The 18398-nt window shown below is 39.0% G+C and overlaps 2 protein-coding genes across 2 annotated transcripts; both read left to right on the top strand.

Annotated features, from left to right (window-relative positions):
- The first annotated feature begins 2469 nt into the window (after window positions 1-2469).
- fgf9 (fibroblast growth factor 9) lies at window positions 2470-4582 on the top strand. Its single transcript, XM_057326744.1, has 4 exons — window positions 2470-2512; window positions 3870-3980; window positions 4101-4204; window positions 4394-4582. Exons 1-4 carry the CDS (start codon window positions 2470-2472, stop codon window positions 4580-4582), a joined length of 447 nt encoding a protein of 148 aa, XP_057182727.1.
- A 7477-nt stretch (window positions 4583-12059) lies between these two features.
- tmprss3a (transmembrane serine protease 3a) lies at window positions 12060-18348 on the top strand. Its single transcript, XM_057326741.1, has 14 exons — window positions 12060-12374; window positions 12502-12667; window positions 13083-13326; window positions 13802-13909; window positions 14306-14419; window positions 14565-14688; window positions 15615-15743; window positions 16458-16504; window positions 16655-16820; window positions 16896-17065; window positions 17247-17342; window positions 17481-17623; window positions 17711-17863; window positions 18127-18348. Exons 2-14 carry the CDS (start codon window positions 12563-12565, stop codon window positions 18166-18168), a joined length of 1641 nt encoding a protein of 546 aa, XP_057182724.1. The 5' UTR covers window positions 12060-12374; window positions 12502-12562; the 3' UTR covers window positions 18169-18348.
- Window positions 18349-18398: the final 50 nt, after the last annotated feature.

Here is an 18398-nt window from a genome sequence, read left to right as displayed (position 1 = left end):
GTCACAGTATTGCATATTTCCTTCTGATTTCTAAAAGCTAAAATGATATGAGGCATATGACTTACTTCAACATGATTTAGACATTTTGTGCTTTTAGAGAACAAGAAGCACATACGTCAACCCCCTGCCATCTCACGTCTCAAAATCATAAACAAAGAAACTGTCCCATTTATTGAATCATCAGACTTTGACTCTTCTTGCATTATCAGAACACTTTCATACAGTCCACTGGATAAAGAAATTGTGCAATCCCACACACAGAACAACATGTTGACATGCAGCATAATCATTTTAAACCGCTTCCAATAGCAGAAAATGCTAAATCAACACCACTCTTTCATTAGTTTTTCCCGTTGCGCTGTTCCTTATATTAAATACATTTTTGGTCATTGGTCTACCCATTTTCAGAGAAGTTGCCTTTCAATCATTGAAACCTACTATAGAAAATAAAAATCCCTATACACGGTTTCATCGGACGTGCATGCCTGGCCCGAAGTTAACTTCAAGTCTGTGTTTATTGATGGGTCTGGCTAGTGGCTAGTAACTATTTATATTCATTTATATTCATATTTTGCTGTATAATAATTGTATTAAATAAACAATTAGTTGAATTTTACTGTACGTTAATTTTATTAAATAAACAATTTGTTGAATGGGTCATGTTCGTATATAAATACTGTCTCCACTGGTTGTAGTGGTGCAGTAAATATAATTTTTGCTGGTGAAATGATAATGGGTATGTCACACAGCACAACCAAGCAGCATGGATCCCACTATTATTGTTTGGGGAATATTCGTGCATGCCTATAGACTGAACGCGTAATACGCATGCGTATGACGTCATCGTTTTTGGAAAACGCCTCCTTCAGAGTTTACACAGATACGATAATGCCGTTGTTTTCAAAAACTTGCACTTTGAGACCCTTTTTCAAAAGTTTGCATTTTCAGTCCCCAAAACGCCGTTGTCGTGTAAATGAACAGCCAAAACGCATAAAAAGTTTTCCATTTTACGTTGAAAACGGTCTCGTGTAAACAGCCTCTTAGTTTAGCCAAGTAAAGGTTCTTCTACTGGTACCCAAAATAATACTGGCTAGACATATTTTTAACTTGCTAGCTAATGTAATTTACTTGTTATTTATTTTTCTTGTTTTCAGAAATAATCTGCAGGGTTTCTATTCTTTGCAGATATGTACCGAAGTTAAGTTTGGACCACAGAAGCGTGCACGCGCAGTAACGTTTGTTTATGTTGTTGCTATAGAAAATTGTTTCTATAGAAAATGTAATCAAATGTCATCAAATGTTGACACTATCAGTTTTCAGAGTGCTGTAATTAATCTGAAAAACATAATTATTTGTAATCATTAACTGTAATTTTACACAATTTTACTGTTTATTCATATTGTTGAAATAAGGTAAAAAACGTAAAATTACAGAAAAATAGTTTAAATGAAAAACATGAAAAAAAAGTTTATTTTACTTTATTTCCCCAGCTGCCAGAAAATTCCTGTTTTTACTGGATATTTTTTATCGTGAAATGCAAAATTATGAACAAGACTGCAAATTTACAAGAAAAACAAGAAAACTGGATTACACAATTGGATTGCACACATTGTACACAACTACAAGCTGGTACATTGTAACACCTATTAGTGATCATCATTACATCCTCCAAGTCAACATAAAATAATGAAATGACCATTTAATTATTGTACCTGCCAGAGTTCTTCTGTAGGCCACTATAGTTTAACCCTATTTTGTCTACATTTCCAGACAGATTACTCACAGCAGCTAAGACACTTGTTGTATTCATGTAGCTAAATTTAATACCATATCATAGAACTGTTGTCTGTAGATAGTAATGCTTTTTTAGCATGCCCAAAGTTTCCATTTGTTGTTGGTGACGTAAATTAGCCTTGTCTTGAACGTTTTTATGTCTCTTACATCAGCTCACATCACTTACCATGCAAGATGAGTACACATCAGATAAGATGTCACTCTGAGTTAATATAAACATTAAAGTCTATCAGTGTGGGCACGCTTGTTCTTTCCTGTGTGTGCGTCTCTTCTGATTGTTCATTTGGTGTGGGTATCAGAGCTGAAGATATATGTACAAAAGATGGAGATATAGGAGGCACACTGTCCCTGTAGTGGAAACTCTGTTTATGTTGAGGGAAGGACACTTTGTTCAGCAAAGTTCACAGTTAAAAGAGGCTCTACAGTTTATGCGAACCAATGCACTGGTGGCCTCAGGAAGGAAACTGGGCAAAGGGCCTCAATATCGCAGATTCACAGGTTGACAGCATGTCAAAGTGGTTCACGTGGCGACACTACACAACACAAGTTGTTGACTTGATGTATTTCCGCTGGATGCTTTTATGCTCAGCTGTTATATTGTCACTGTGTTTGATCTGTGACTGCACAAAGGAAGAGACTGATTTCTCAGGTGATCAAGTAGGCCGACTAAGACACATGTGGCTGCTCTCAATGATGGAAACAAAGATGAGAGAGAAAGGTAAGATCAAATTGGTAGTTGTAACAAATCTACCTGCTTGTTTAATCAAAATAAACAAATAAAATCATAAAAATGTTAATAGGCATTCGTATTGTACATAACACACTAAAAATACTAAAGCTTAATTTCAATGACAATTTTTATTTAAAAAAAAAATCTGATGTCTGTTTCACTTCTGGATGCTGATGATTGGTCAGTAAAGCTTTGCAACCATACAGTATAATAGATTTGTTTTGTTAAATTTGTTTCAATATTCTAAGGATTTTGCCTAATAAAATAATGCCTTTATGAAAAATTTGTCTAATTTTATAGTAACTGATTGTCTCAGTGCTTTACACGTAGTTTTATATTTGACAAGGGGCAATGCCTGTCATGGTTAAACACATTCCACAATGACCATATATATTTGTGACTGTTTGGAGTATATCAAAGCCACGAGTATGTTACTGCTTAACTATAGGATGGACTTTTCCATTTCACATCACATTTCCGTTTTGATTGTGTACCGGGGGAGCAGTGGCACCATGTGATAATTTTATAATAGGCTTAAGCCACATTTTAGGTGACTGGTATGTCATTCAGTTTTTAACGCAACTACATTCACAATTTGGACCAATGAGATGTGTTACTGTGTCGTTGGCACAGAGGCAACGATCTCATGCAACTACAACCACAATACTCAGTATTCAGGATGCTCATAAGTTTCTTTATGCATGTATTAGGTCTTGTCTATATCAAAGAAACTAGTCAAAGACACAAGGCCAGATCTTTGACGCATATCAAGAACTTTTTACTGATAGTAAACCCTGATGTAAGTGGTATGTGTGTGTTTGCTTTGGGAGTATAGCTTGTAGAAAGTGTTATTAACTTGAATAAGAGAGAGTTGTTCAAGGGTAAGAAAACAAGATACTTCCCTGGTATTTTACCCTTGAACACATTATTTATTTATACTACATGGCTCATTGGAGTGCTTGATTCTAATTAGTCAGTTACAGCATTCTGAGCTTCAATTTCTTTGTAAAATAATATAGCTAAACTATACTTTCTACTGTTTCCCATGTAAACAATTTACTACATAGCTGTACAACTTTAATGTGTATTCATGCTCAATATTCTTTTTCTACTTTTGACTAAAAAAAATTATCTATATTTTATATTAATACGTTTCATGAAATGTGTTAATGATAAGAATAATGTGCAATCAACCAGTAATTATCGCAGTAAATCCACCTATTAAGTGATACAAGACCTGAACCACTCATCTGAGTTTAACTTCATAAGTGACTGAACCATATGCCAAAATCTTCAGATTTTATTATATTGCCTCTAAATCTAAATTTTCTGTCAATTAATCCAGCTAGAGAGCTCATCACACATCAGCTTCTGTATTGCCGTGCTGGAATTGGTTTCCATCTACAGATTCTGAAGAACGGAAGTGTGGGGGGTGTGCATGAGCCATCTGAATACAGTATGGTTTATTTTTCTTTCTCTATTAAACAAAGATTTTATGCTTATGTCGTTCTTTTTTATTTCATTTAAACTCTTTCAAACATTGTATCACTTAAATATTTCCCTATTTGTCTATTAGACTTACTAAGAGTGTTTGCCATGAGTCCTGGTGTTGTGGGTATCCGTGGTGTCAAGAGTGAGCTGTATTTGTGCATGAATAAGGAAGGAAATGCTCGTGGAATGGTGAGAGAAGCCATCTATTATTCCATCATACTATCTGACATGTCATCTATTATAATATTGAATATTTAAGGAAATTATTTGAAATTATCTGAAATAATCATTTTATTTATTTGAAATGTTAAAATCAGCCTCAAATAATTAGATGTTTGCAAAAAATATGTTAACAATCATTATATTTCTTTGTTGTAGAAAGAGTTTTCAAATGAGTGTCTATTTAAAGAGCACATGGAGGAAAATCACCACAACACCTATTCCTCTCTGCCCCATCCAGGGCTGTACCTGGCGCTGTCACAGCAAGGACAGTTGAGGAGGGGTAACAGGGTGGCCCCACACCAGGCCTGCACACACTTCCTGCCTCGCAAACCTCACTTTAAATAACGGACTAATGTCAAAAACTGAACCACAGTCTTTAACTCTCTTTGGGGAGGGGGTGTTGGGTTCCGGACAGGCATTATTTTAAACCACGATTAGGCCTTAGTTACATAAGTGTATTTAAGTTGGTTTTAAAAACATACTTCACAAAAAAATATTACTGGTGTGCATATCAAGACAAAACAATCGCATTGATATATTTTAAGATCTGAAAGTTGTTTTTAATCAAGGCAACTCTAACATTTAAAATAGTCTGGGACTAGGATTAAGCCCATATTTTTATTTATGTTAACTTTCAAACTGATGAATGTGATATAGTTATTTATATTTTATTGCATTTTTTTACATTCTGTATAATAGAGATTTTATTTATTTATTTCTCAAATGTGTGTACAAAGCTGTTTATGAGCTTTATATTATATGATTGTCTGCAAACTATTTGCCCTCTGTATATGGGAGGCAAATCCTGCCAAATTTAAATAAATAAATTAAACGATGAAAATGAAAACCAGATTAGCAATTTCATTATACACAACTGCATGCACAATATGTGCCAAAATGAAAAATAAAATGAAATTATTTTCATTTTCATTTTTACACTGACAATGCGTTGTCCCTCTCAAATTGAAAAAGAAAATACAATTGGTGATTTGACATTTCATTTTCACTAAAATCTCGAGGCAAGACTGCCAATATGAAAATGAAAAGGCAAATGTGAAAAATAAATTGTAAAAACATTTTTTACAAAGGTTTTATTAATGTTCACGCAACAATACTGACACAATTCAAATTAAAATGTTAACTTTGATTTTCATTTTATTTTATTTTATTTTCTCTTCTCTTTTATTTCATTTTCGTTTTCGTTTTCTTTTTCTTTTTCACGGTCATGCAAATTACATGTTAATTAGTGGGTGTGGACGAGCGTCTGCATTACTCGGAACGCCCACAAAAAAAACGTCATATCCGTTTATTCGAACGAACGTGTGTAGACCTTGTCAGGCGCTTGGCCTTAGCGCTTTGTAATGATGACGATGACTGTGCCTGGTGCAATACCGAAAGTTGTTGTGTGGTGTTCTGCATCTCTGATAAGTTAACAGACGAACAAACTAAAGCATTGGAGAGCCCGTATCTCTAGCGTGCCCTGACACATGCCGGAGCGCGATTGTCCCCACTCCGCCGCTGACCTGCTCTTACACTGTACATTACCATCCGCACCCGAGCGCGCTATCATCATTACACTGTGACTGCTTTTAAGAAAACATAAACAAAGCGATCTTTCTCAGCACAATAGAATCCATCGTAATGTTCGGTTTGAGGTTGATAAGATGTGTTTAACCTCACGCGCGCTGTGCGCAGACCAATTCGCTTATGGTATCACAAGAGCGGCTCATATGTGTTTAAATCAGCCCCGCGTACTTCATTCATTATGATTATGAGCCAATCGTTATACGAAGTGCTGCACTATGTTATGAACGCATGTTTTAAATGATGCGCCTGTTTAAATTCCTTGAAGTTCAGCTGTCATACCAAAAAACATCTAATACCTACAACACTTATAAGTGCAGGCCTGTGTCACCGCGCCGTGGGACAAAAAAAACCATTCGAATGAATTAATAGTGCTGTGCGTATTAGATGTTTTTTGCCATGACAGCTGAACTTCAAGGAATTTAAACAGGCGCATCATTTAAAACATGCATTCATAACATAGTGCAGCACTTTGTATAACGATTGGCTCATAATCATAATGAATGAAGTACGCGGGGCTGATTTAAACACATATGAGCCGCTCTTGTGATACCATAAGCGAATTGGTCTGCGCACAGCGCGCGTGAGGTTAAACACATCTTATCAACCTCAAACCGAACACTACGATGGATTCTATTGTGCTGAGAAAGATCGCTTTGTTTATGTTTTCTTAAAAGCAGTCACAGTGTAATGATGATAGCGTGCTCGGGTGCGGATGGTAATGTACAGTGTGAGCGCAGGTCAGCGGCGGAGTGGGGACAATCGCGCTCCGGCATGTTTCAGGGCACGCTAGAGATATGGGCTCTCCAATGCTTTAGTTTGTTCGTCTGTTAACTTATCAGAGATGCAGAACACCACACAACAACTTTCGGTATTGCACCAGGCACAGTCATCGTGATCATTACAAAGCGCTAAGGCCAAGCGCCTGACAAGGTCTACACACGTTCGTTCGAATAAACGGATATGACGTTTTTTGTGGGCGTTCCCAGTAATACAGACGCTCGTCCACACTCACTAATTAACATGTAATTTGCATGACCGTGAAAAAGAAAATGAAAACGAAAATAAAATAAAAGAGAAGAGAAAATAAAATAAAATGAAAATCAAAGTTTACATTTTAATTTGAATTGTGTCAGTATTGTTGCGTGAACATTAATAAAACCTTTGTAAAAAATGTTTTTACAATTTATTTTTCACATTTGCCTTTTCATTTTCATATTGGCAGTCTTGCCTCGAGATTTTAGTGAAAATGAAATGTCAAATCACCAATTGTATTTTCTTTTTCAATTTGACAGGGACAACGCATTGTCAGTGTAAAAATGAAAATGAAAATAAAATAATTTCATTTTATTTTTCATTTTGGCACATATTGTGCATGCATTTGTGTATAATGAAATTGCTAATCTGGTTTTCATTTTCATCGTTTAATTTATTTATTTAAATTTGGCAGGATTTGCCTCCCATATCTGTAAGTGTATTACATGTATTGTATATCAAACTGTGAAATAACACAACTGTACAAAATACAGTGCTAAATTAAAGTGCACTTAATTTTGGGCTTCTGGAAGATTAGTCGAGCTGCTAAATTTTAAACCACGTGTAGAGGTGTGATTGCCCACATTTGAAGTCCGGCTAGAAGAGCATTGCAATAGTTCAGTCTAGAAATTACAGTACACAGGATTAGACAAGGAGTTGTGCAGAATTTAGTTCGAAAAATTCTGTTAGCAGTCAGTTAGATCTGCATCTGCAAATCTGCATGATAGTGCTGTCTTTGCATTGTGACCAGCAAGGGTCTGCTAGTTGTCAAAGATTATACATGATGTTTCTGGTTGTCCTGGTTGGTGTTACAGTTTCTGAGCCTGGATGGTAAGATTGTGCAGCACTGTAGGGCCGACTGGACCGACAAGAATAGGCCTACCCGTCCTGGCCAGTGGCGGATTTTGTCATGGCTCTGCTTCATTTAGTCATGTTTTTCTTGGTCATGTAGCAGAGCCATGACAAAGTCTTTGGTTATGTGTGGAGAGAAACATATTATTGTCCTTTTGACAATAATATACGTTGTCTCCAGTGTCTTGTCATTGGCCCCGCTCCTCTCGTTTCCTTGTTATCTTTCCCTGAGTGTTTTATTACCCACACCTGCCCTGTGTTAATTATCCCTCGTTTGTCTTCCCTTTAAATACCCTCTTGTTTCTTTGTCTTGTGCTCGTGGATTGTACTACGTCGTGTATGTGTATCGTGCCAGTCAGTGTTCCTATGATCCTGTGTTGCTGTGTAAAGATCCCAGTCCAGTCTTAGTAAGTGTTTAGTTTAGTTTGTCAAGTTATGTTTAGTCAAGTGTTATGTTAGTTTAGTCCAGTCTAGTTTATTTTTCCTGTCTTGTTTTTTACTCCCCTTGTGGGTGTTTTGTTTCTGTTTTGTCTATTGTTTAATAAATATATTCCGTTAACCCCTTCATTGCCATTGCCTGCCTGCATTTGGGTTCTTCTCCACGCACCATCGTGACAGAATCCACGAGCCCCCACCGAACCCAGCAGGCATGGAGTCGGACGAAGCGTACAGGAGCCGCCAGGCTCACGTCCTGTTCGGCTTCCGCCAGAGGGGGACCCCTGTGAAGGACTTCGCCATGGACTTCTTGTCCACCGCGCGCTACTCGGGGTTCACCGAGGCAGAGTTGAAGGTAATCTTCAACAGCTGCCTCGATGAACCCTTCGAGCCAGCTGAGATGCGCCGGTTGAGACACCTGGGCTTCGCGGACCAGGTCGAACTCGCGATGAATCGTGAGGAGCCCAGGGGAGTGTCCATGGCGGAGCCTCTCACGGGGCTGGCGGCTATCCCCGAGGACGGTCCCTTGCGGATCGGGGTTGTGGGCATCGCCACACCGTCCTCTCCGCCGCCAGCGAGCCTCGGCGGGAAGCGGGGGAGACGTGAGTCCTGGGGCTCCACGTCTGAGGAGTCCCAGCCGGAGCCAGCCGCACCCTTTGCCTCTTTCCTTCAGCCGACCTCCAGACGGGTGGCTCGGCTGAAGAGAAAGAGGCAGCGGCGGGCAGCGCGGACTTCCCTCCCTGCCGGAGCAGCAGCCGGTGTCCAGCCCGGCATCCAGTCCGGTGGTGCAGCCGGCGTCCAGTCCGGTGGTGCAGCCGGCGTCCAGTCCGGTGGTGCAGCCGGCGTCCAGTCCGGTGGTGCAGCCGGCGTCCAGTCTTGTGTCCAGTCTTGTGTCCAGTCCTGTGTCGCCGGTATCCAGTCCGGTGCAGCCGGCGTCCCAGCCGGCGTCCCAGCCGGCGTCAAGCCCCTTCCAGCCGGCCTTCCAGCCGGCCTTCCAGCCGGTCCCTGGGAAAATCCCAGGGTCAAAGACTGTCCCTCCCAGGACTCCCCCTAAGTCCCCTAGGACTACACGCCCTCGAGCGCAGCCGGGGACTGGGACTTCTCCCCACCCCCATGGACTGCCCCCTATGGGCCCTGGTTTGGTCCCTCCCCCCTCCCATGTTTGTTGTTTTTATTGTCTCACCCTAGTCCCTTGGTTATTGTGTCTTGTCTGCCCTTGATTTTGTTTTCTTTGTTTTGTCTTGTCCTGTCTGTCTTGTCTCGTCCGTCTACCCCTTGGTGAGCACCTGGAGGTGCTCATTAAAGGGGGGGGGGCTTCTGTCATGGCTCTGCTTCATTTAGTCATGTTTTTCTTGGTCCTGTAGCAGAGCCATGACAAAGTCTTTGGTTATGTGTGGAGAGAAACATATTATTGTCCTTTTGACAATAATATACGTTCTCTCCAGTGTCTTGTCATTGGCCCCGCTCCTCTCGTTTCCTTGTTATCTTTCCCTGAGTGTTTTTTATTACCCACACCTGCCCTGTGTTAATTATCCCTCGTTTGTCTTCCCTTTAAATACCCTCTTGTTTCTTTGTCTTGTGCTCGTGGATTGTACTACGTCGTGTATGTGTATCGTGCCAGTCAGTGTTCCTGTGATCCTGTGTTGCTGTGTAAAGATCCCAGTCCAGTCTTAGTAAGTGTTTAGTTTAGTTTGTCAAGTGTTATGTTAGTTTAGTCCAGTCTAGTTTATTTTTCCTGTCTTGTTTTTTACCCCCCTCGTGGGTGTTTTGTTTCTGTTTTGCCTATTGTTTAATAAATATATTCCATTAACCCCTTCATTGCCATTGCCTGCCTGCATTTGGGTTCTTCTCCATGCACCTTCGTGACAGATTTAGGCATGGGCGACGTGGGCAACCGCCCAGGGAGGCATCTTGAAGGGGGCGGCATGAGGCGGCTGAATAAAGTGCGGAATTCAATGCGCGATCGCGTTTTACCGCTCATTTGCACGACACGCCAATCATTCCATATCACTGTGCGATCAAACCTGATCGGGACTCGGAGCTTACACGCACCACCAAGAGAGGTGTGTTAGACTACTGGCAGCGCTATGCTGACTGATCGGCACATGAGAATCAAGTAGCGCAAGAGCGCTTCAAAATCACAATGCGCAGTATTCTTTCGTATTGCTCTCGTGATGCTTTGATGTATGCTGCTGATCGGTCTGCGCAGCACTACCCGAACACATTTCGTTCAAAAGTGCGAGAAGGAGGGGCGCAGCGGGAGGTGAACGGCAGAACTTCTAATACCAACACACAAAACCATTAAAGATGAGAAAAGGCATTCAGCTACCCACATTAGAAAAAATGCAGAACAAAAACGTGCAAAAAAATCAAGTTGGCCTATGGATGCAACTATCATTCATGTCACTATGAGTGTAATATGCATAACGTTTATATAAAATATCCCTTATGTATTGACTAGGTGCTGACCTGAGGTCAGTAGTCTCCAATGCTGGCATAAAAGGCCAAATTACAAGACATCTAGGTTTTGCTGATATCATGTAATTTTTTTCCGTAGTATACTGGGTCGTATGCCTAGAATTAGCCAAGTTTGCATTTTACATTTACGCATTTGGCAGGCTTTTATCCAAAGCAACTTACAGTACATTGCATTATACTATACATGTGTTTCTGAGTATGTGCAGTCCCCTGGGATCGAACCCATGATCTTGGCGTTGCTAGCGCCACGCTCTAACCACTGAGCCACAGGAAAACCACTTAGCCACATTAAATGTTAAATTCTGCATAATCACATGTGTTTACCTTCAATATAGGGTGTCAGACTGCTAAACAGTATCTTAATGCATTGTTGTATTTCAGTGCAGTTCAAATCAGAGGTTTGCATGTCACAAGAACACATCAGTGGTCTTATTGTCATCAGTATGAAGCATCGCAGGACAGATTTCTTAGAATGTAACTGATGACTGTACATCAAAGAATATACAGGTTTAATGGAAATGTAGTTTTTATTGTTTAGTTAAAACACAATTTACTTTTGTGATTAAATACTGTATTTATTTTTGTTTTTATAGCAAATTAAAGCAAATGCAAAATGTTGAGTTTCTGATGGTGGGTGGGAGGGTTGGAGTTGGGGGCGCTAAATAGGGGTTTTGCTCAGGGCAAATACCATACAGCTAAAACCGCCACTGGTCCTGGCTAATTTGAGTTGGAGGTAGTGCTCTCCCATCCAAGCTGATATGTCTTCCAGCCAGGCTTCAATATGTGCTAAACTGGATGTTTTATTTTGGATGTAAATAAAAAGAAAACTGGCAAGTTGTCAGCAGTGAAGCAAGAAGCCGTGAGTTTGGACCTAAGTATGCTGTATAAATGGAAAAAATATGATCGGTCTAATCACAGATCCTTGAGGAACCCCGGTAACCCCTTCTATGCTACCCTGAATTTTAGAATTCTAGGAATTCCAAAAGAGTAGAGTTCCTGTGATCCTGTGAGTAAATGTGGCCAGATAGATTTTCCCAGAACATCTTCAAAACCCCAGCACTTGGCAAACCACCAGGCTAATGTCAAAGGTCAAACCCTTAGGCTTACTGACTCTTTTTAAACTTCACCATTATCTTACCAAGTCTTACCAATATTTAAAGTTGACGAGATGTATATAACTTTGAATCTTTATATAAATACATATTTAAGTCTCTGTGTGCAGTTTATATGGGCAAACTCACTTTTTCTTTTATCTGTCAACATTTACTGTTCAGATTTAAGTACTGCATATATTTCATTTATTTAAACAGATGCAGCAATTAATTCCATCAATTACTAAAAATGAACCATAACTAAAATATTTAATAAAACCACACTCAATGCTACACTTTGATGGTCCATTTCTAGACCAAATGGTCCTAAAATATCATAATCACAGTTTATTTCATGAACATTTTAAATATATCACAATTAATTATTTACAAAGCCATGTCTTTATTTGTGTCCCCCTGCATTTGATCAGGGCAACAGGCTTCTGTAACATGAGCTTGTGTTCAGGGAGATGATGGGGTCACCCGATCTCGTCTCACAATGACACAACTTCTCAGTGCTCCCCTGCTCAGGTGTCCCACTTTATCACAAAGTGTCTGTGTCTGTGTCTGTGTGAAGGAGACCAATGAAGACCAAAAATGTTCTACAGAAAACTGAAATGTTTCAAGCTAATCGGACCAAATGGATTTTATAACTCAATTGGGTAAATTAGACTTTTGTACATTTGTATCCTTGTGTTCTGTCCACCATGCTTTTCAGTATTCAGTATTACTGCTTCCTTCTCCATTGTTTTGTAAACTGTTCTTTTTTCCTTTTATCTCTTTCTGCAGATAAATCTAAATCTGAAAGTATATATTTAAGAGTTTTTAATATGAATGTATGAAGTAAGAAATGGCAAATTTAGAGGAGTTGGAGTCTACCACAGGTGTTGAGGTTGAGGCTGATGTAAATGGAGAATCCATACCCAACACAGAGAGCACCCATATAGATTCACAGGTGAGGCCATGGAGTAACTCTTTAATGTGTGCTCGTAATATCGTAATTTTCATACCTGTGGGTTTGATTCTGATGACAGCTTCAACAATTTTTGAGTATTTAAATCACTGGGTCTCAAATGTTTTTTTTTTGTAAATAAATCAAATTTAGGATACATAAATAATCCAAAATATACTTCTGCTACGACTGAAAAGTTTTCAAATGACATCATCATCATAGCCAAACATTATTAAATAGTGAACAAGTAATAATAATATCTGGATATTTCTCTTACAATGTGTTGTTCCCTTTTTGAATTTTGAAAATAAGGGCATGTCATGCTGAGCATATTGCCATCAGCCTAGCACAGTGATGCTTTATGTACAGAACACTCATACATGCTGAATCAGTCTTGAGAATCCACGCTTTCTTACAGGGGACAGCGGAGCACATTGTTTCCGAGAGAATAGAGGTAGTCTCTGTAACAGAGGATGACATTCCTGCTATCGATACACCAAACACGCTCAAAGTCAGTCCTCTTGACTGTCCAAGTGCCAGTACTGCACCTGACAGCAACATTGTCAAACCAGCTTTTGAAGACACATCAGAAACCCAAATCAATGCCTCGACCCAGCCCAGCTCCTCAATGCCAGTTACCAAAGTCCAACCCTTTGCTACAGGTACATTTTCAGACATGTTCAGCAATTTTCTCATATTTTATACTATTTTACACTGGCTCCACCTCAACCTCAATTACTTCAACCTACAAAAATATGAATTAAAAAAGTATGACTCATGGATTTGTGTAAGTTACACAACTGTTCACCTAAAATTGTAATTTTCAAATGTTTTGGCAATCACAATACACTTGTAATGCAAGGTTTAGGCTATGTGTTTTTGTTTTTATGACATTTATGACATTAGGTGTGTTAGATTTAAAGTGTGCATGCAAATAATCAAACATTGACAATAGTCGATTGTATTGGGGGCACACTTGGGCCGGCCCTGTGTGTAACTTTTTTGTTGTTGTTGTTGTACATAAATGTCATAGTGATGAAAGTGATGATGGAGGAATCCGATTTAAAAAGGCCGTGTTTAAAAAGTTTGTTTTCAAGCAAACATTTATGCTATGACTTTTCTTCTCTAACAATCTAGCTGAGGAGAAAACACTGCGTGGAAGTCTGTTTGCACGTCGGATGGAAATACTTATTGGGGCATGTGTACTTCTCGTCCTCATCTTTGTGCTTGCCGTTGGACTGGGAGGTAAGTATAAAGTGCAAGACTTCACACAACTGTAGCAAAGACCAACCGACACAACTGTGCTGAATAATTACCAGATTAAACTTTATTAGATTGCACAACCCTAAATTGTGCAAATGATGTCTGCAACTCTGGATGACAAATACAAACCGAGACCTCATTTTATTGAGTCATCTTCCTAAAGTATGTCAATAGGTGATGTACGGTCATTATTATATAGTGCAGTAATCATCAACATCTTAAATTCATTGAGTCATTATGCATTTAAAATGATTAGCGTAAGGCTTTACTTTTTTATTTTTCCATTGTTGTGTATTAATGGGCTTTGTGCAGTAAAATGAATGCATATAATTATCATTATTGCCTATCCCACATAATGTCAAATTTTTCTGTCATTAGTGGGATTGAGTTGTATGGGAAAGTTTCGGTGTGGTTCCTCTGGATGCGTCAGCATGTCTGCGCAGTGTGATGGCTATGTAGACTGTGAACATGGAGAAGATGAGCTCAGCTGTGGTAAGTTAAGAAAATATCCATACATTACTGTTCTTGAATACTGTTGTTATAAAACTAACGTGTGTGTGTGTGTGTGTGTGTGTGTGCGTGCTGTGCGTGCGTGCGTGCGTGTGTGTGTGTGTGTGCGTGCGTGTGTGTCATGCAGTGCGTTTGAGTGGTAAGAGCTCTGTACTTCAGGTGCTTACTGATGGGGTCTGGAGAACTGTTTGTGCTGATGGCTGGGACTCTGATCTTTCCCTCTCTGCTTGCAAACAGCTCGGCTATTCCAGGTACTGAATACGGTCATGTCTTGGTGTGAACTTTTTGTCACGCCCTCAACTACACACGTAGTGAGAATGTCAGAATCCATCTAAATCTTTACGTGTGGACACAAAGCTCACCTCTTTCAGGAATTTTTAAATAAATATGGCACACCTTGTGTTAAAATCTACAGATTTTTTAGGTGGTACTTGTATAAAAGGTCTGTACAAACTTTAAACTTGCCATCTGTTGACAGTCCCATGTATTTTTATATCAGCCTGGATACGCGTTTCATCTAAAAATTCTCTGGTGTGTTGGCATGACATATATTCCAGATTCTTATTCCACTCTGTCTGTCTTAAGTCAACAGCTTTTTAAGCTTTTTTAGTTTTATCAGGCCAACATCAAAGTATTTATTGACAAACAGTCCTTTTCTAGTTTATTCATTGAATAAAAACATGTGAACATTTGTAAAATACTAGGGACATATGGGAACATATTTTTGTTTTGCATTGCATACTACAACCATGATTGTGTTATAATATAAAATCAGATTTTGAAGGGATAGTTCACCCAAAAAATAAATTTCTGTCTGTTGAACACAAAGATATTTGTAAAAATGTTAGCGATTTTCAGTTCTGGGACATCATTCACTACTACCATAGTAGAATGTTTTTTATTGTATATTTTATTGTATATTTTTTGTTCTGACGAACACACAATGAAATATTTTGAAGAATTTAGGAAAGCAAACAGTTCTGGGGCACCTTTTCCTACTATGGTATGCAATGATGTTCCAGAATTGAACATTCTTCCAAATATTGGTTGTGTTCAGCAGAACAAAGTAATTCATACAGGTTTGGAACAACTTCAGGATAAGTAAATGATGATAGAATTTTCATTTTGGGGTGAACTGTTCCTTTAGGTTTGTTTTTATTTCCCCCCTCTCTGACAGATATGTGGAGTCAAAGTCCCGTCCTCTGTCTTCTATTGAGCAGGACTTCCAAATAAACCTTGTGTCAATAAGTCTGAACTACACAAATACCAAGCAGGTCATCAAGATACACAGCATAACTAATATCAGGTGTGATGGAACATTTCATAATTCTAGTTTAGGGTATTTTCTTTAGACATTACTATACTTACATTACTATATGACAAAAGATCCGTTTAACATTAGAGGAACCTTTAAATCCAAGTGTCTAAATATGATAGAGACATGGGGGTCAGTTTCAATGGCTAGTATAGAACCAGAACACCGTAGCATCACCCAAACAGGTACCCAGAAAACCATAGCAAAAGCAATGCCTGGCTACACTTGCAAGGTAGCAGTTTGTCACAAACCTTCCAGGTATCCTTAGCAACTACATACACCGGCTTGGATGTTTTAAACTCCAACTTATGAAAGTATACTGTAGAATGCAAAAAAATTGTACAGCACTTAGATATTCACTTAAAACAGCATAGGCCTTCCTGAGAGTTTCTGTGTTATACTTTCTTTTCACAATAAAACAGATCAAATCTTTTGCATAATATTTTAACTTTGAAGAGATTTTTGTGCACAAATCCCCCAAAGCAGGCCTCTGTTCTTTTGCCAATAGCTTAAGGTGCATTAAAGCCCCAACTGCATCTTATTATTTCACATGAAATATTTTAAGCACTTTAAACATCAGCATGGTACTTTAGTGTGAGCCTGCAAAGTCTCAAAGTCAAATAGAATTAACACTTGCATATAGAGACCTGTCTGTATAGCATTTATCAAGCATCCATATAATTTTGCTGCATTCTTTTTTCCTAGTAAATCCCAGTGCAGTTTGGGGAGGGTAATAACACTGAAGTGTTTAGGTAAGAAGGTAATTTGCTGTTAGAAATTTTAGAACTCACGCTGTCCATATGATAAACTTAAAGCTTTGTGAATAAAAAGGTCATACCAGTGTTATATCTGCAAACCCTTTTGTTTTATTTCGCTCTCCTCATTATTGTGTACATCCAAAGCATGTGGTTCCAGACCTCAGTTCAGTGCTCGTATAGTTGGTGGAAATCTGTCAATTGAGGGCCAGTTTCCATGGCAGGTCAGTTTACACTTTAAAAATGAGCACCTGTGTGGAGGCTCCATTGTATCATCTTACTGGATGCTGACTGCTGCACATTGTGTGTACGGGTGAGTTTATAATGTCCATTCAAAATACATTTTCAGAAAGTTTAATAGAAGTGATCATAACGTGTCTTTTTTCAGGTTCGCATTTCCTACTTTTTGGTCAGTGTATGTGGGATTAATAGAACAGCCAGTGAATGGTGCAAAGGCCCTTTCAGTGGAGAAGATCATATATCACAGTCGCTATAGACCCAAAGGCTTGGACTATGACATTGCTATGCTTAAACTGGAGCAGCCTCTCAACTTCAATGGTATCTTCAACAGAAGGACATTTGGTGTTGGTGTTTATTTAAGTGTAATAACCTGCATGTGACATAACTGGGCATATTTTCTTTCTTCTTTGTGACATTCTTGTTATGATCTTATTCCCGTTTAGCATCAACTGTAATGAAAAGGCTAATTTGATAAAATGGTGTACCCCTTTTTTCTGAGGTTTTGTCGAGCCTATCTGTCTGCCAAACTTTGGCGAGGAATTTGAAGATGGCAAGATGTGCTGGATCTCAGGTTGGGGAGCCACTGAGGATGGGGGTGAGTCTGCAGAGGATGAGAAAAAGAGGGTATAAGTACATTTGGAAGACTTAGAGTGTATTTACAATGTACAATTTATCAATATCCCTGACCTTATCAGACTAGATACAGTTACAGGTTATGTTTTCTGTAATCTAGGTGAAGCTAGTGTGTCTATGCATTCAGCAACAGTACCACTGATCTCCACTAAGGCCTGCACTCAGCCGGATGTTTACCAAGGTTACATATCACCAGACATGATATGTGCGGGGTACCTAGAGGGAGGAACAGACTCCTGCCAGGTAAAAAACTACGGATTTAGCAGAGGAAAATGCCCCTGAAATTCTGTGATTGTTTTCCTTAATAATAGTATTAATTGTGGGTGATAGGGTGACAGCGGTGGTCCGCTGGCTTGCGAGGATTCCTCTATCTGGAAATTAGTAGGGGCCACGAGCTGGGGCCAAGGGTGCGCAGAAAAGAACAAACCTGGCGTTTACACACGCATCACACAGTCCCTAACTTGGATACGTATGCAGATGGAGGTCAGGATAATGATTGTGAATCTAAATATGAGAGCAGAAATGAATGTGGTTGATCCGAAGGAAACCAAGTAGTCACATGTACAATTAATGGGCCTACTTGTGTTTTTATGAAAGAACGTTCATTGTGATGTGATGGTCACAAGTCTTATCATGTGATTCATGTGTATCATGTGAAGTTATTTGATATATCAGTGCCCCCCTGTGGTTTAAAAAAATCAAACAACAGTTAAACTGGAAACTAATAACTTTCTTTTTTCCTACAGAGAGAAGAAATGATAACTCCTGCAACTACCAGCTATGATTAATGATTAAACAATTATGTTTAATTTTTAAATACACATAAATAAATAAATTCTGTAATTACATGCGAGACAGAAATTGTCATGTGCATTCAAACTGGAAAATATTTTATTTGCTGTAAGTAGTCTTATGCCAACCCGCTACAGTACTTGCTTTTGTTTAAAGTATAATAACCTGCCAAACTTTCTTCTGATGTGTCATGATTAATTACACTTGAGTATTTTCACAGACAAAG

This window comes from Triplophysa rosa, unplaced genomic scaffold (genome assembly GCF_024868665.1).
Source record: "Triplophysa rosa unplaced genomic scaffold, Trosa_1v2 scaffold124_ERROPOS303670, whole genome shotgun sequence".
NCBI classification, from domain to species: domain Eukaryota; kingdom Metazoa; phylum Chordata; class Actinopteri; order Cypriniformes; family Nemacheilidae; genus Triplophysa; species Triplophysa rosa.
The sequence above is the reverse complement of the archived record's forward strand: the minus strand, read 5'-3'. Positions and strand labels throughout refer to the sequence as shown.